This window comes from Ostrea edulis, chromosome 2 (assembly GCF_947568905.1).
Source record: "Ostrea edulis chromosome 2, xbOstEdul1.1, whole genome shotgun sequence".
In the NCBI taxonomy this organism is placed as follows: Eukaryota; Metazoa; Mollusca; class Bivalvia; order Ostreida; family Ostreidae; genus Ostrea; species Ostrea edulis.
The window spans coordinates 38,496,583-38,516,800 of record NC_079165.1 but is presented as its reverse complement, the minus strand read 5'-3'; the positions used below and the strand labels follow the sequence as shown (position 1 = coordinate 38,516,800).

Sequence of the window (20,218 nt, the reverse complement as noted above, 5' to 3'; positions counted from 1 at the left end):
TACAATTTTATATCATAAAGGTCATTATTCATTTCCATTACTAGTATCAAACTTTATTTGTAGTGTTAGATTGAATGATTGTTTTGCTGTGTTCCGCCACACTCAACAATTTTTCAGTTATCTGGTGGCGCCTAGTTTTTATTGGTGGAAGAGAGAACCCAGATACGATGTACCTGGGAAGAGACTACCGACCGTCCAAAAGTAAACTAGGAAACTTTCTCACTTTATGATCTATTTTCTGTTTAATTGAATAAATTTTAAGTGCAAAAAGGTCATGTTTAGAACACTGTAGCTCAATAACAATAGTTGCGAACCCAATTGTTGTTTGTAATTTCCTAATTTTCCTTCAATGTAGAAATAAAACATATACTTCCCAAAAAATAGACAATATTCCAAATCTCAGGTGCGAATCTTTTTAAAGGGACATTAGCTGCGAGAGTGATGGCAACCATTTTTTCTCAAAATCACTCAATAGCATAGGAATATATATTAACGATTAATAAAATCATCTATAACAAGATTGCTACGCGTAGCAATATGCCCCCCACCACTGCAAAAAAGTTGAAACACAAAAGTCCTATACCCCTGTAACATTTGTAAAATCACAACTGCGGTGAAATATGATCAAATACATAGTGTGACTAACAATCCTGCAAAACTTGAAGAAATCCGTACAGCGGTCTCCGAGAAGTTGCGTCCACGGTGCTCCTATATAATAGTGTAAATTCATAACTTCAAACCCAGTATTGTGAATGTGTTTATAATGGTAGTTTTTGACCAGTGCGACAATTTAAGGGGAAAATTATGAATACATCTGTACACTTCGTTCCTTCTCGTCAAACGCAATAATCGAAAACATAATGCACTACTGTAGAATCATTTAAATTCGTGGGGGCAATTTTCGTGGATTGCTGAATTTGTACGGGTTTGTGGGGACGTAATTTCGTGGATTTATATATTTGTAATATATATATATATATATATATATATATATATATATATATATATATATATAGATTGTATATTCCTTGAGGATGTAAATTCGTGGGTGAGGTGTACCCATTGAGCCACCTCTAATTCTAATGATTTCACAGTATATGAATGAAAAACAGAAAAAAACTGCTATTACAATATTATTAACCATGGTCTGATTTCTTGGACATTGTCAGGTAGTGTACAATCTAATTTCGGTAAAATGATTTAATTATCTTTTAGAACTTTAAGGCGAAAACTTCCAAGAACAGTCCCGGACCATTCGATATCTGACACACTGGACAGCTTACGACTTTTTACTTCCTTTCAATATCTGTGTCATCACAAAACATGTTTAACCAAAGTAATTTTTTGTGTTTATCCATTAGATGTGTTTGCACAGCTCCTTCGGATGAGACCGCAAATACTGAGGTTCCGTGTCACAGCAGGTGTGACACGATGAAGATCCCTCCCTGCTCAAAGGCCGTAAGCGCCGAACATAGGCCTAAATTTTGCAACCCTTCACCGGCAATGGTGACGTCTCCATATGAGTGAAAGATTCTCGAGAGGGACGTTAAACAATATTTAATCAATCAGTAATTGTTAATAAATTATTACAAAAAGTCGTAACTGACTTCTATAATCACAGAAAAAATTAAGAACATCGAAAATATCAGATGCATAACGTATTTATTAATGTACCGTTGGTCCTTGGAGGTATGTCATTCGTTGAATGATATGTATATAAATAATATAATTATAAATCTTTATAAAATGATTGATATGGGTCTAGTCAAAACTATTATAACTTACACTGAACATCTACACAATTTTATGCTGATCATGTATAACAAGCTTGCCGGAAAGGCCCGAGAATGTGCGATTTGCTGTAGACCTTTGCGTCGTTCTGGAAATTTCCATAAGGCTGATTCAAGACTAAAATCACGGATTGAAGAAATGAACAGGTATATTTTATATACCGGGGTAGTCAACAATTATCAAAACTTATTTCTTCCTCTTTGTAGATGATGATACAGACAATATGACTTGCAGAGATACGGAACATGCTGCAAGAAACGAAACCTCATCGAGGGATATAGAAAATGTTTCAAACTCTACCGACCAAAGTCTTGATGATATAAATCTTTCGAATAATACATCGTGTACATTAGAGTGCGAGACGGAAAGCATACACACAGAAATGCGCGATACAAGTTCAACTAAAGTTCGAGATGAATTGAAAATACCACAAAATGACACTGGAACTACAAATAACTCTTTGTGCACATCTTTCTGTCCCTCGACGTGCAAGTGTTTTGGTAGAAGTATGCAATGCGTTGACAGGGATTGTTCAGTTTTGACAAGGGTTATCACACTTCACAATGTCAACTGCGATGTTATTGATGTAGTCGGTTTTGACAGTCGATATATTTTTAGGCTCAACATTTCCAGTTCCGTAATAGGAAACTTGTCGGTAAGTCCCAAGAATAATCGGATAATGTTTCACAATATTCGTATCGAAGATACAACTGTAGATACCATTTTGATTGAACGACCGTCTTCTAAGTTAAAGTACTTACATAGTATACAACTAAAGAATTGCACAATTGGAACTAGTATAAATGGATACGATGTTCATGGATTCAAATTGTTTCACATATACAGAAAATCTGCCTTTGCATTTCACATAAAGTCTTTGATCATGAACTTGTCTACAGAGATTGTCACAGCGTCAGTAAACTTTCCGGATGATATCTATTTGGAAGTTGGATTCAATGATATGGTAAATTTTAGTAATTGTGGACTGACGGATAAAGCTCAGATTTCTCCTTTTACGTCTCAGATTGTAGATGTAAGCCATAACTTTCTCAAGCAGTACATGTATCGACCAATGGCAGTGACTGCTTTGTACATTCAACACAATTTACTATCTTCTATGATCGTATCAGACAATCTGAGTTTAAATCAATATGATAATCTAGAGGTTCTCGATATATCTTACAACCGTATTTCGGAACTAAAAGATGGTGACTTATTTTTTGCAAAACTGTTTTACCTTAACCTCAGAGGAAACCAGATACGCGCTATTGACGCTGATGTTTTCTTGGAAACCACCAAACTTGTATTTCTTGACCTATCAAGAAATAAAATTTCTCGAATTATCACTGGGATCTTCCAACCACTAGAATTTTTACAAGAGCTGTACATTCAAGAAAACGAATTCCAAGTTTCTGACGGCATGTTTGATGGATTAAAAAGATTGAAATTAATGCAAGTGGAATTCTTTTCCATATGCTGCTCCAAACCAAAATCTCTCAATCAGTTGCGGTGTATTGCACCTGGGAATGAGATTTCATCCTGTGATAATCTTATTGATGTATCACTTCTAAGTGTTACGATTTGGTACATAGCTTTCATGGCAACCTTTGGAAACTTTGTTGTTTTGACATATAATGTCCACTACCTGAAAAACATGCCACCTGATAAATACACAGTATTCATAGTAAACCTGAGTCTGGCCGACTTTTTAATGGGCATCTATTTGAACATCTTGGCGATAATTAATCAGATGTACACGGGGAGGTATGGACTAGCTGACTACGCATGGAGGCACAGTGTTACGTGCACTGTAAGTGGGATTATCGCTACATTGTCGAGCGAGGCGTCAGCTCTGATGGTATTTCTTATCACTCTTGATAGATTTATCGCAGTAAAATATCCCTTCTCAAAACTGCTGTTCAGCGTAAAGACTGCTTCCATCCTGTCTCTTGTAGCCTGGGTGTTTTCACTTGTTCTGTCCCTGATTCCATTGCTTCCTGTTCCAGACTTTAAAGATTTTTACGCCCGCTCTGGAATCTGCATCTCTCTTCCACTCTCTGCAGTAAGAAAGTCGGGCTGGGAATACTCCATGATCATATTTGTTGGCTTTAATTTCTTCCTTTTCCTCGGAATTTTAGTCGGACAGATAAGTATCTTTGCAGAAGTTTTACGATCGGGGAGAAGCGTGAGATCCAGCAAGTCAATGCAGAGGGAGAAAGCTCTGGCTGTAACAGTGTTTGGTGTAGTACTGACTGACATTTTATGTTGGATCCCAGTTGGAACAATAGGTTAGTAAGCTTATATACGTAAGATGTATAAGTATTTAAACCTATAATGACTAATTATAACAGCATTTCGTTGAACCGACAAATCCCAACGATTTAAAGAAATTATATATATATATATATATATATATATATATATATATATATATATATACAGAGAGAGAGAGAGAGAGAGAGAGCACTAAAATGACCAACAGCCAGATTGTCAAATTTTCGGGACGACCCGTCCCTTCTTCAGGACAAACGAAAAGAATGACTAAATATGGCCCATATTAGCAGAGAATAATAACAAAAACTATATATAAATACATCTAGCACTTCAACTACACCATTCTAGAAGTATATATAAAATTATATTAAATATTTCAAAACTCATGAGATACAGACTGACCACCAGCAAGTGTGGCATGATAGAGATCTCTTCATGCTCAATGGCCTTAAGCGCCGAGCATAGGCCTAAATTTTACAGCTCTTCACCGGCAATGGTGACGTCTCAATATGAGTGAAATATTCTCGAGAGGGACAGTAATCAATATATAATCAATACCTAAATCAGAACGTTCTTATTAAAGTTTAGAGACCGATCGTAGTAGCGTAAAACTTAGGGCGCTCGCTTGGCAACCGGAAGCTACCGGTTTGATTCTCGATCCCGGCACCACGCCAAACGTAATTCGTTTAATACATAGGTAGTGACCGGTCCTTTGCCAAAGTTTGGCATGAAAAGTGACCTTTCGTTTGGAATATCAATGAGAACTATCAGCCAATCAGATTGCGCCATACATGTAATGACGCCCCACAAGTCTCAGTAATCAACTGTTTTCTTTCGTCGGTCAATTTTAATTTTCTATCCAAGAATTTGTTTTATTGTTTCCTTTCCATCGGGATTATTGACAGGCTGAAGAAAATGAAACCCAAAGAGTATGCAGACAATGTTTACATAGCATGTTTTGACAGATGTACATCTTCCGATCATGAACGCAGTCATCTTTTCACGTATTTAAATTGACATAATCATCGCTTGAAGAAATATGACAACGTTTATTTGATTGGCTTAACGAGAGGTCATGCGGACGTGACCTTCTATTGGGTTACTTCAGATCCTTGAGTATCGATCTATGTGAGCGGATCTGATTTTAATCAGAGTGAGTGCATCATGACCTACTTTTGGGTAAAAAGTACGTCACACAGTTTTCCAGATTTTTTTCGTTATGAATACAGGTATCGCCCTTAAATTCTGTCACAACCTCCCTGTCAGAGAAATAAATAATCAGTTCACATTTCAACTTGATTGGTGCACCGCGGTTACCTACATGTACTTATGGGCTAAAGGTAGGTCAGATAGTTTTCTGGACTATTACTATTTCTCATCATGGATACAGGAATAACGACCGTATGTTGTACTTCACCCAAACCTGATGACGTCTCTACACGAGTAAAATCTTCTTGAATGGGACGTAAAACAACATACAAAACCACAGCTTGATAATTTTACCAGGTGTGAAGTTTACAAAAAGGTCTTGAGATTTAGAAATAAATATACTTTTCCTATTTTCTTTGTAATTTTTTAAAAATGCGATACAACATATTTGTAGAAATAATAAAGTCCATACAACCATGTTTTCACAAACTTGAATACTAAAAGGAAGCAAGTTTGACCAATTAAAAATACTGATCTTAGTCGAAAGGTTTTTCAAGAAACGGGCCCATTTTCCATTTACCTTCAGGCTGAATTTCCAAGATACCTGTAAACACGATGGAAACTTGTAACAGGATCACAACACGGCCAATTACATGTACATTAACAAGATGTGATTCGCAGCGAGTATTGAATTCACTTTAGTTTTTTCATATCAATGACAAATTGATCATGAAATTAAACACAAGGTAGTGGATGTCAGTGTACTTGTTGGTGAGCTAAAGATAAATCCTTTTTACCGTATTTGCTCTGAATTTACAATCAACACTCTACCTAAGACATTTAGATTTAGTGATATCAAGTGAGTTGGATAAAAATATCTTTACCCTCAAAATGAAAAAAAAAATTACACAAACAAATACTCAATAGGTAATAATAATCCCCTCGAAAAGATTTTATATGGTTGGAGCCTAATTCAACCTCTTAAATTACAAAAATTCTAGTGAAATCTTTTAAGATTTGTTAACATACATCTGTTAGTGATTTTTAAAACATATTTTACAACATTGTCTTCTTTCAGAGGTGAGGCATTTTATCATCTGCAGTATATTCATGATAGAAAAAGACGTTTTGTGTTTGTTTTTAATGTCGTAAACAATAGTATTTCAGAATTTTGTTAACTAAGTTATTCTAAGTGTGCTTATTCTTCACACTTTCAATAGCACGAGAAAAATCTAACATATATTACGTCATATGTTTACTTGATATAATATGTTTCTAAAACTAAGGAATATATATATTACATACTTAATATATGAAAATATCTTCATCTGAATAATAACGAATCATTTGAGCCTTGTAGCCCACGAGCCTCTTTGGAATACAAATTTTAGTTAGAGTTAACTACAAAAATGCCGAATTAACCTATTCGTTGCCACTGCATTTCAGGCATGTTGACCTTTTTTGGTATGGCCGTTCCCCCAGATGTGTACGCCTGGATTATTGTGGTGGTTTTACCCATCAACTCGGCCCTCAATCCACTGCTCTACACCCTAACAGCAATTATCGGTAGAATGGTATGACCTATTGAAGATGAAATATGAAAACATTTTTCTTCGTAAAATCAATATCATTTTACCAGTCAACAGGGAATGCTTACTCCTCCAAAACACAACGCCTCTCGTTTTCCGGGGGTTCGCGCTTGTGTTCTTCATACGATTCATGATATTGATCTATGTTTACTATCTTCATCTTTTTACTTATATACCCACCCACTTATTCTAATTACTTTTGGTACCAAAATGTGTTAAACCTTACTTTCCTCACGTTTGTATGTTATAGTACCTTCACACTCACGGATTTTTCTTACGTATCCTTACGTATTTCACAAATCCGTAAAAGCACACGGATTGTTACGATTTAGACATTTTAAAGAGCTGTTTAAGAACGTTTTAAGAGTATTTACGGGCCATTTACGGTTTATCACACGTTCTTGCGATGGATTTACGGCACACATTTACGATTTGTTTCGAGTGAACACGGATAAATACGAGCAAATTACGACATTTTACGAGCTTTTTATTGATTGTTACGAGTATATTACGGATATTTACGATTTAGCTTATCTTCTACGTGTAAATCACGACCTGTTAACGTGTTGATAACGTTCTCTTACGAATAGTTAGGAGTTAGTTACAATTGTTTACGTTTTTGACTCAAAAAGTGTTCGCAATTAGCTTTGTATCGTCATTCGACAACTGACATCACTTGTAACAGCATGTATGTATATTGTATGCAAGATGTATAACTTCTTTGATGTCTTGACAACAGCTGAAAGAAACTGTCAGATTTTGCGTCTTTTATACCCTTCCTTAATCGTAAAGTTTGAGTATGTACTCGTAAAGTAATCGTGTCTATACGTAAAGTGCTCGTAATGACTCTGAACAATCTGTAAAGCGATTGTAACCCGACGTGAATGAAATCGTAAATATCACTTAAGCATTCGTAATAATCCGTAAACAACTCGTAAACTATCCGTAACTTATCGTAAACTAACCGAAAAGATTCGTAAATAAAATTTACGAGTGTTTTACGGATTCTTGCGAGCAGTTTACGTGTTCTTGTGACCAGTTTACGATACTTACGGATTGTTACAAGTTATTTACGGAAAATGAAATCCGTCGACATTCGTGAAAACTGTTTTGACATGTCAAAAAAAATTGCCCCTACTTTCACGAATCTTTACGAGTGAGTGCGAGTTGTGACGAGTTATTAACGGATACCGACCAGTGATTTTACTAATGCTTGTGATTGACTACGAGTCGGAGATCCGTAAGGATTTGAAAGAAAAATCCGTGAGTGTGAAGGTGGTATTAATGGCAATCCACTCCAAATCAAGTTTGTACTCGTAATTTTCATAAGTGGTTCTAATTAAACACTGCGATAGGTATGCAACTTCTACATCATTCAGATATTGTTTTTCTCTTTTGAAAAACCATAAGAGATGGTAGAAATTTATAGATGAAACTAACTATGCAATGTGTGTGTGTGTGTGTGTGTGTGTGTGTGTGTGTGTGTGTGTGTGTGTTGTTTGTACCTAAATGGAATCCCGTGGGGATCCGGGTTAGCATAGTTCCTCATTGTCCCTTGCTTGTCATAACAAACGACCAAATGGGGCGGTCCTACGGACGACACCGTAAAAACCAAGGCCCCGTGTCACAACAGGCAAGACACAATAAAAATCACTCCCTGTTCAAAGGCCGTAAGCGCTGAGCATAGGTCTAAATTTTGCATCCCTTCACCAGCAATGATAATGTCACCATTTGAGTGAAAAATTCTCGAGCGGGACGTAAACCAATATACAACCAACCCAAACTGAAACGAAACTAAAAAAGCTGAAATATTTTTTCATAATCATCAATTAAATCTAAACTTATTCAATGAAAATATAGGTCCTCAGTACCCTTTGATGTCTTAAGAGGCGACAGAATGAGGCGGTACTTCGGATGAAACGGCAAAAACCGAGGTCCCTTGTCACAGCATGTGTGACACGATAAATATCCCTCCCCGTTCAACGACCATAAGAACCGAGGATAGGCCTAAATTCTGCAGCCCCTTCACTGGCACTGGTGACATCTCCATATGAGTGAAATATTCTCGAGTGGGACGTTAAACAATATATAATCAATCATAAATGAAAAGATGAAGATAACGAACAGTGATCAATTTCACAATTCCTATAAAGAATAAAAAATTAAGAAGGACAAATACAGACCCCCTGACATACCAGAAGCGGTATCAGGTTCCTAGTGCTTGGATGAGTAAGCATCCCTTGTTGACGGCCACATATTGTGAGCCCGATATCTTTGTCAGGTAAACTGAGTAATATTCAGTTAAAATCTGTGTAAAACATTCTTGTTTGAGCCAATTTGATACTAAATGAGCAGAGTGGAGCACTTTATTTGAAGAAAGCAGTAAATAGTACAAAGAAAAAATATTGATTTTAGTATGTACAAATTCTTTTTTCAAAACTTTTCATTGAAATTGTTTGTTATCATTAATATTGTCAGTATGAAAGATGGTATAAATGTGGGAGCGAGTGAAAACTATTGTGTGCAGAATTCTGATTATTATATTTGAAACTTTTGTCACTCACAAATAAAGCATTAAAATACAGTGTGAAAAGAACGTCCTAATAATTGGTATGAAATACGTCAGACAACATTTGACCAAGTAACTGGTTGCATTGGTAATTAAAAGTAGATCGTTAGAATGGCCATAAAATTTGTGAAATGCTGACTTAAGACGAGACTTTTTAAAACCTATTAACATTAACTTATTTGTCAGAAGCTTGCCACGTTTTAAAACTGATCACACGCAGAACGTATCATTAAAATGTTGGGTCTTATATAACCCTTTATGGACTCTTTTCTTAAAATCAGTGGGCAAATGAAATTGCGATGCTTCTTCGACATCTTGTCAGTCACGCACTATCTAAATAATTATGCCCCCCCCCCCCCCAAAGAAGAGGGGCATATTGGTTTGCACCTGTCGGTCGGTCGGTCGGTAGACCACATGTTGTCCGCTCAATATCTTGAGAACCATTCACTTGATGATAATGATATTTCATATGTGGGTTGGTTATGAGTAGAAGACGACCGCTATTGTTTTTCAGGTCAACAGTCAAGGGTCAATCTAGTCTGGATATAGGAATATAATATCCGCTCAATATCTTGAGAACCCTTTACTTGACAGACATGAAGCTTGGCACATTGGTACATCCTAAGGAGTAGATGACCCCTATTGATTTTGATGTCATATGGTCAAAGATCAAACTGGGCATAGGAATATACTGACCATTCAATATATATAAAACCTTTTGCTTGACAGACATCAAACTTGGTACACCAGTACATCTTCAGAAGATGATCCCTATTGATTTTGAGGTCATATGGTAAAGGTCAAACTGGACATAGGAATATACTTTCCGTTCAATATGTTGAGAACCCTTTGCTTGACAATCATCAAACTTGGTACACTGGTACATCTTCAGGAGAAGATGACCCCTATTGATTTTGAGGTCACATGGTCAAGGGTCAAAATGGACATTGGAATATACTGTTCACTCAATATCTTGGGAACCCTTTGCTTGACAGACATCAAGCTTGCTACATTGGTACATCTTCAGGAGAAGATGATCCCTATTGATTTTGAGGTCACATGTTTAAAGGTCAAGGGTCAAACTGGACATATGAATATACTGTCCACCCAATATCTTGAGAACCCTTTGCTTGACAGACATCAAGCTTGGTACACCTTCAGGAGAAGATGACCCTTATTGATTTTGAGGTCAGAAGTCAATTGTTGAACTGGACATAGTAATATATTGTCTCCTATATTTTAAGAATTATTTGCTTGATTGACACCAAACTTGGTATACTGGTACAGCATAAGGAGTAGATGACCCCTATTGATCTTTAGGTCACATGGTCAATTCACTCTTGACATAGGAATATATAGTCTGCTCAATATTTTGAATTGATGATACTACTATCAATTAATGTGTGTGTATAACCCTTTTCAATTTTGCACCATGGGGGGCATATGTGTTTTACAAACATCTATTGTTTTCAGGCACAATCTTTGATTTGCAGATTTTATGGTCAACCGTTAACCCTAGTGTCATACCAAAAGTGTTGTATATTTTTTTCCCCAACAAAATCAGGAAGTTACTTTGTAAAGTCACTCTGATAACTCGTCAAAATGCACATGGCATGAATACGAAACTATGTAAGGTATAAAGAGCAAACCAATGACATATATTATAGAGGGTAGGTTGAAAGATGGGATTTTGTCAACAGGTTAACCATGACAATAATACATGTAACTTGCATGACTATTCCATGGTATCATTGCGAAAGATTGGTTGGTTGGTTATTGTTTTACGTCCCTCTCTCGAATATTTCCCTCATATGGAGACGTCACCACTACCGGTGATGGGCTGCAAAATTTAGGCCTATGCTCGGCGCTAATGGTCATTGAGCAGGAAGGGATCTTTATCGTGCCACACCTGCTGTGACACGAGACCTTGGTTTTTGCGGTCTCATCGGAAGGATCGCCTCATTTAATCGCCTCTTACGACAAGAAGGAGATACTGAGGACCTATTCTAACCAGGATCCCCACGGGACTAGAATGATTATAATTGAAATAAGAGAAGTTTTCTTATGTCTTATGAAATAGTGTTTCGATTTTTATTATGCCCCCTTCAAAGAAGAGGGACATATTGGTTTGCACCTGTTGGTCGGTCGGCAGACCACATGTTGTCCGCACAATATCTTGAAAACCATTCACTTGATCATAATATTTCATATGGGGGTTGGTTATGAAAAGAAGAGGCCCCTATTGTTTTTCAGGTCAAAAGGTTAATGGTCAAGGGTCAATTTACTCTGGACATAGGAATATACTGTTCGCTCAATATCCTGAGAACCTTTTGCTTGACATACATCAGACTTGGTACACTGGTACATCTTAAAGAGTGGATGACCCCTATTGATTTTAGGTCACATGGTCAAAGGTCAAACTGGACATAGGAATATATTGACCACTCAATGTCTCGGGAATCCTTTCCTTGACAGACATCAAACTTGGTACACTGGTATATCTTTAGAAAAAGATGACCCCTATTGATTTTAAGGTCACATGGTCAAAGGTCAAACTGGACATAGGAATATACTGTCCGTTCAATATCTTGAGAATCCTTTGCTTGACAGACATCAAACTTGGTACACTGGTACATGATCAGGAGAATATTACATCTGTTGATTTTATAGTCGCATAGTCAAAGGTCAAGGGTCGAACTGGACATAGGAATATACTGTCCGCTCAATATCTTGAGAACCCCTTGCTTGCTAGACATCAAACTTGTTACACTGGTACATCTGCAGGAGAAGACGACCCCTATTGATTTTCAGATCACATGGTCAAAGGTCAAACTGGACATTGCAATATACTGTCTGCTCAATATCTTGAGAACCGTTTACTTGACAGACATCGAACTTGGTACACTGGTATATCATCAGGAGAAGATTACACCTATTGGTTTTGAGGTCGTGTGGTCAAAGGTCAAACTGGACATAGGAATATACTGTCCATTCAATATCTTGAGAACCCTTTGCTTGACAGACATCAAACTTACACTGTTACATCTTCAGGAGTTGATGACCCCTATTGATTTTTAGGTAACATGGTCAATCTACTCTTGACATAGGAAAATACTACCTGTTCAATATTTTGAATTGATGATACTACTCTCAATTAAATGATGTGTGTTTGTATAACCCTTTTCAATTTTGCACCAGGGGGATATGTGTTTTACAAACATCTTGTTAAAACGTGTCATTGTTAAGTTCTGAAAATGAAAAAAAGGAAGATAATTAATAGTGATCAATCTCATAATCCCATAAAGAATACCAAAAAAAAAAGAGTATGACAAAAACGGATCCCTGAACCCACCGGAGTTGGGATTAAAAATCAGTATGTCAGAAAAAGAAACAATTGGTATGAAACACGTCAGACAACAATCAACCAACGACAGTTTGTACATGTATATGCAAATAATTTTTTTATATCGATACAAGTAGCTTTTAATACCTATGAAAACAAGAGGTACTGTGAGCAATGCTCACTAAGAATACCCCCGCTTATCCCAATCTCCCAAATGGTGTTGTTAATAGGCATAAATTACCCCTTTCCTGAGTGTAAAAATATAGTATGCCTTTGTGGAAGAAAATGGAAGATATAGTCCGAACACAAATCCATGGTATAAACCTATAATTTTGACTTTGATATCAAAGGTCAAGGTCATAAAGAGGTCATGAATGTACATGACACATAGTCTAATGGTGATACACCCATGTCTTATGATATGACTATGTCAAAACCCTATATTCAATTTTGACCTTGAGGTTAAAGTTCAAGGTCATATAGAGGTCATGAAGGTACATGACACATCGTCTCATGGTGATGCACTCATGTGTCAAATATGGTATGCCTATGTCAAAGAACAAAGAAGTAATGGCCCTGACACGAATCCATTGTAAAAACCTTTAATTTTGACCATGAGGTCAAGGTCATATGGAGGTCATGAAGGTACATGACACATCGTCTCATGGTGCTACACTCGTGTGTCAAATATGGTATGTCTATGTCAAAGAACAAAGAAGTTATGGCCTGGACACGAATCCATTGGGAAAAAAACCTTTAATGTTGACCGTAGGGTCAAGGTCATATAGAGGTCCTGAAGGTACCCGACACATCGTCTAATGGTGATCCACCTGTGTGCCAAATATGGTATGCCTATGTCAAGGAACAAAGAAGTTATGGCCCTGACACGAATCTGAAGACAGACAGACGGACGGACTGACAGACAGACAGAGTGATTCATATATACCCCAGAACCTCGTTCGGGGGGTATAATAATTCTGCATTGCCACATAAAATATCCAGGAAATGTAAAATTTAAAAACAGTCATATACGATCAATTACAGCCTTCTCATTGAGCCGGATCCACTGGTAGAATCTACGATGTCATTCAGCACCCTTTTTGAAGGAAACCCGATACACTAACCGAATATATGATATCAATTACAATCCCTTGGGGATCCGGAGTAAAATAGGTTCTCAGTACCCCTTGCTTGTCGTAAGAGGCGATGAAATGGGGCGATCCTTCGGATTAAACCACAAAACCCGATGCCCCGTGTCACAGCAGGTGTGGAACGATAAAGATCCCTCCCTAAGCGCCAAACATGGGCCTAAATTTTGCAACTATTCACTTGCAATGGTGACGTCTCCCTAAGAGTGAACAATTCTCGAGAGGGACGTTAGTATGAACCAAAAATATGACCAAGAAAACCCGCAATGATTACTGTGACAGAAACATTACCAGGCGAAATATTCTTTGTCATTAAGAATGTGTGATCAGTTACATGTAGTCCCATCAGTAAAATTGTTTCATGAACATGTAATATGATCATTCCTTTATTTCAGAGAAGACGGGAATCTGATGTAGTTTCACAGTTAAAGCATCAACTGGCATATTGGAAGGTAAGATGTGAACTCTCAGGAAAATAAAAAAAAGTCTACAATTACCAGAGGATTTCTATTTCAACCCCGCGGCAATGATTCAGATCCTTGACAACCTCTTAATACAGCACCAAGATGAAATAATAACTAAAAATCAATATATGCACCCAGGGGTGCATTATCCGAGTTGCATGTGATACATTGTGAAGTCAGGAATGATGTGGCATATTTATAATTTGTGAATATTCGGATTTAAACTTTTAGAGTTATCATGCAGATCCAGATATTTCTAAAATTTTCAACCTTTTTTTTCAGGACGGGGTCTTCCTAACCTGCTATCCAACAATATAACCAAGTTTCATTTGATTCAGCTTAAACTTTTTGAGTTACTGTCCAGAAACCATATTTGTCTGAAATTTTCATTCTATTTTCGGTCACTGTGACCTTGACCTTTGACCATTTTTCTCGAAAATTATTAGGAGTCTTCCTTACCTGGTACCCAACAATATATCAAAGTTTCATTTGATTAGATTGTAAACTTTTTGAGTTATCACCCGGAAACCAATTGTTGACGCCCGCCCGCCCGCATCACCAAACCAATAGCCCGAGTTCAACTTCGTTGCAAGTCGGCTAAAAATATAGGAAGTCGTAATTACGATATAAAAGGTCGTATTACGAGAAATCAATCAATATTGAGATAAAAAGTCGTTATATACTCGCTGTTATCGGATGAAAGGTGAAGATAACGAACAGTGATCAATCTCATATCTCCTGTAAGCAATTCAAAATAGAGAGTTGGGCAAACACGGACTGCTAGATATACAAGAAGTGGGTGGGCTCAGGTGCCTAGGAGGCGTAAGCATCCCCTGTCGACCGGTCACACCTGCCGCGAGACCTATATATTGATCAGGTAAACGGAGTTATCCGTAGTCACAATGAGTGTGCCAAGGGCGATCGAACAATCGGTATGAAACAAGTAAGACAGTATTCGGCCAAATGATAAGTTGTATTGGCAAACTAGATTGTTACATGTATAACAACTATAGCATTTGTGAAATGCAGACTGTTGAAACCCTTGTCCCATCAACATGTTTGTCGCCTGCCTCGTTTCCAAGTGTTAACAATAGTGCGTAACGCGGCGTATGATTATCTCGGCTAGAAATCAGATAATTTAATTTAGTTCGAAAATCATTAAACTAACCCTACACTCTAACAGGATCATGTATCGATCGCCAGGGGAAATTCGAGGTATTTTAGCATTATACAGGTACAGTTGCATGTATATATCGAGGTTAAAAATAATATATTATGTGTTGTTTTATTATATTTACTAGTCAAAAAATGGTTGTCCATCAGATGTCACCGTCTTTGAGATACAAGAAGGAAATGCAACTCAGAAAAGTTCCTAAAATTTTGGAGTAATGGAGACATGACCGTCCTACAAACTCGGTGTTTCCTTTTCGTAGATGTCCTGATTGTCATCACAAAAGTTTGGATGCATTTGCAAGATTATGGACAACGTAAAACATCGTGTTTAAAGAAAATCAAAGACACATAATTATACAGCTCATAGCTGAACAATTACATGAAGTGTTTAAAACTTGTGAGAGATGTGTTCACCGAACTCACTAATTTAGGAAGTGAATTGGATTAAGAAGACTATGAAATATTCATAAACTTTGTAAATGCAATGTTTCGATCAGGGAGATTTGCAACCTCTACAGGATTTTATCTCAATTTTCTTAGATTTAGAATTTTCTAAAAGTAACAAAAATGAACAGGTCATAACCCTGTTATTAGCATCGCGACCTTCTACTTCCACTGGGTTAGGGTTGTTTTCGTCCTCCTCCTCTTCCCAATGTCCCTCTTCAACGGCCTTTGCCCAATCCTCATCTTCCACCAGTTCCTATTCAGGACATTCAATACCCTGGTTCTCCTAAAGTAGTTTTATTTGCTATTGAATATCTATGAAGAAAATAAACTTGAGTCTATAAATGATGAATCGTTTCCAATTACGTTTATTAAAGGAATTGAATTATTTAAACAGTACTTATCATAAAGTTTGAGCTTTAACATGCATTACACGTTTATTTTAACGTATGAGAGACAAAATTATTTGTTTCTGGCAGGCACGAACAAATAACAAGAGGCCCACAGACCTTACCGGTCACCTGAATACTAGTGAAAAAGTATCACTACTTCCATGGGCTATGAAATCTAGAAAAAAAATCCTGTTCTGAATATCTAAGCTAACTTTTAATGTTCAGCAACAGTATAAAACAAGATGTGTTCTTAAAACTTCACTGCCCTCAAAAGTGCATACACTGATGAAAGGCTTTACATAATATAATAGGTGTATAAACATTTTAAATAAAAAAAACATCAAAAGATATGACTAATTTGGATTCATACTAAAGTCATAACCCTGGGTTGTGAAATTCACCATTTTTTGTACATCCTTTTCTGCTATTCCTAAATATGCATTTAGATTTTATACAGTATCAGCAAACTTACACATAAATACTATATACTAAGTTTGGCCCCACTCTGGGGTCAAAACCCCTACTTTGGGGAAAATTAAATTTACCATTTTGGTAAAAGACTACCTGCTCTATACATTTAGTTTCAATTTAGTATCAAAAGCACTAAAGAAAATGTAATTTAAGTGTTTTACACATAAACACTATATAACAAGTTTGGCCCCACTCTGGGGTCAGAACCCCTACCCCCGCATCATGAAATTTACAATTTTGGTAGAGGCTTTCCTGCTCTACATCACTATACATTTAGTTTTTCTTACATGTATGTGGTTCTTGAGAAGAAGATTTTTGAAAATTGGTCATTTTTTGCCTTGCCCCTAAGGCCCCTGGGGTGCAGGAATCCTGAAATTTACAATTTATGTTCCCCTTGTTCCAAATATGTTTCATACCAAATTTGAAAAGAATTGGAAATGATATTTATCAAGAAGAAGTTAAAATGTCTATTGTTCACACATTTAATAACTGATCATTTTGGCCCCACCCTGATAATAAAACCGCTACCCCTGGGGTCATCAAATTTACAATTTTGGTAAAGGACTACCTGTTTTTTCTAAATATTTATTTACATTCAATTTAATATCAATAGCACTAAAGAAAATGTTGCTATATAGTGTTTATGTATAAAACACTATATAGCAAGTTTGGCCCCACCCTGGGCTCAAAACCCCTACCCCGGGGATCATGAAATTTACAATTTTGGTAGAGGCCTTCCTGCTCTACATCACTACACATTTAGTTTTTCTTACATGTGTGTGGTTCTTGAGAAGATTTTTGAAAGTTTGTCATTTTGGGGCAGTTTTTGCCCTGCCCCTAAGGCCCCAGGAATCCTGAAATTTACAATTTATGTTTCTCTTGTTCCAAATATGTTTAATACCAAATTTGAAAAGAATTGGAATAATAGTTATCAAGAAGAAGTTAAAATGTATATTGTTCACACATTTAATAACTGACCATTTTGGCCCCACCCTGATAACAAAACCCTTACCTGTGGAATAATCAAATTTACAATTTTGGTAAAGGACTACCTGTTCTTTCTAAATACATATTTATTTTCAATTTAGTATCAATAGCATTAAAGAAGATGTAATTTAAGTGTTTTACACACAAACTCTATAACTCGTTTGGCCCCGCCCTGGGGTCAAAACCCCTACCCCGGGGATCGTGAAATTTACAATTTTGGTAGAGGCCTTCCTGCTCCACATCACTATGCATTTAGTATTTCTTATATGTGTGTGGTTCTTGAGAAGAATATTTTTGAAAATTGGGCAGTTTTTGCCGCACCCCTAGGGCCCCAGGGGTGCTGGAGTTCTGAAATTTACAATTTATGTCCCCCTTGTCTCAATAATGCTTCATACCAAATTTGAAAAGAATTAGACTGTTAGTTATTTAGAACAGTTTAAAATGTTCAATTGTTAACGCACGACGGACGAAAACCAATTGCAATAGGTCACCTGAGTTTACTCAGGTGACCTAATGATAAGAGCTATATTATCATTTTGACTTTCGGACAATTATACAATTAACAAATAAATAAGAAATGTAATGTGTTGTAGTTTATAATTAAAATGCATTAAAATCATATTTGTGCAATTTATTTTCGTACTAATCTAATGTATAGTATCTAAATTGTTATCTGTCTAAATTGTTATCATCGATTGCCCTATGCAATCACGGCATGAATTACATGTACTAATTCTAAAATATAAGATATCAATTGTTTGCTCCACGTTCGATTTCTTTATCAATTCAGTAAACAGAGATGTCAGATTTAGAAATACGAAATATATACAGCATGGGCCCTCAGGCCACAACGCTCTCCTCTGCCACCTCTGCATTTAGTTAATTATTAATACAGAAGTGCGACTTAAGTTACATGTATACAGATAAGGACAATAACTCAAACCCTGGCATATGTTTATTTGTTTTACTTCCAAATGAAAATGTTTCACTCATGTTGATACATCACCAGTTGTAGGTGAAGTACAGTGTACTACATCTTAACGTTCATAGCCTAGGAACTGAGGGTCCCTCAACGTTCCAACGCTTGTCGCGACACGGGATTTCCGTTTTTAAGGCCATGTCCGAAGACCCATGAGTCTCGCTACTAACTGTGGAGCGTTTGGTGGTCATAGCACAAACAGGACACAACCTCTCGGTTACGAAGCGAACCATCTACCACTGAACTACATGTCCCTGGACCAGTGTAGTTAACATCTGGCATTTGACAACATGTATGTAAGGCGATATAACGATCAATCTCAAAAATCTTATAAGCAATAAAGAATAGAGAGTTGGGCAAATACGGAACCCTGGATATATCAGATAGCACCTTCTATGCATGGTCGCAGATTGATTGATGTTCTGGCAATATTTCAGCCATTTAACCGCAAAAACCGAGGCCCCGTGGCAGGATAAAGAAACCTCCCAGCGCAAAGTTCGTAAGCGCCGAAAAAAGGTCTAACGTTTGCAGCCCTTTATGTGACGGCAATGGTGACGTCTTCCTATGAGTGAAAGATTCTTGAGATTGACATTAAACAATATACAATCAATCTATCAGAAATACGCATGTGTGGTGCATCATTTTATTGATTAATGTTTTCCGCCACACTCAACAATTTTTCAGTTATCTGGTGGCGCCCAGTTTTTATTGGTGGAAAAGAGAACCCAGATACAATGTACCTTGGAAGAGAAACTTTCTCACTTACCGGAGCAAGCGGGATTCGAACCCGCGCCGAAAAAGCGCATCATTATAAGATGCGAGGCAAAATTAATTGAATGAGACGAAACGATAACCTAGATAAAAATAAGCATAATGCCTGTAAACGTGAAAATGCTTGGGTATTGTTGTAGCCTTGCCTTGAAAGTTTGCTGTTGTCATAAAGAATTTTGAAGATTTTCCGATAAACCACAATATTGAGCTCTCTAGCAACCATAAATTATATAAAATCCACTAATGATAAATTTTGCATTAATAAATGCATTTACGCTCGTTAATCCGAAAAAATTATCACTAATAATGCATCACAATATCCATTAATGATAAATATTTCGCTTTACAGAATATACGAATTGAAATGCAAATGCATTTGTTAAAGCTGTATGGTCCGAATAACAATATTTTTTTCCATCTCGTAAAAACGCTATTAAATCATCGCACGTATGTAGTTATGAGACTGTACGACATATCATAAATTATTTCACCTGTTTTAACCCAAATATTTTAAATCGATGTTTACAAATAACCGCGTTACTCTGCCATTTCAAGTGACAGTCACGTGACCAGTTCAAACTTTCAGATCATCGCTGGTTTTATCTGTGTAAAGCTGTGTATTTTGTTATAACAGTGCCGTACCATAAGTTTAATAGATATAAAAATATCAAATA

The 20,218-nt window shown here is 36.7% G+C and overlaps 1 protein-coding gene across 1 annotated transcript; it reads left to right on the top strand.

Annotated features, from left to right (window-relative positions):
- Positions 1-2,037: 2,037 nt before the first annotated feature.
- Positions 2,038-18,435, top strand: LOC125679907 (G-protein coupled receptor GRL101-like). The gene is made up of 4 exons (XM_048919357.2): positions 2,038-4,079; positions 6,661-6,788; positions 14,259-14,315; positions 15,629-18,435. Exons 1-4 carry the CDS (start codon positions 2,174-2,176, stop codon positions 15,701-15,703), a joined length of 2,166 nt encoding a protein of 721 aa, XP_048775314.2. The 5' UTR covers positions 2,038-2,173; the 3' UTR covers positions 15,704-18,435.
- Positions 18,436-20,218: the final 1,783 nt, after the last annotated feature.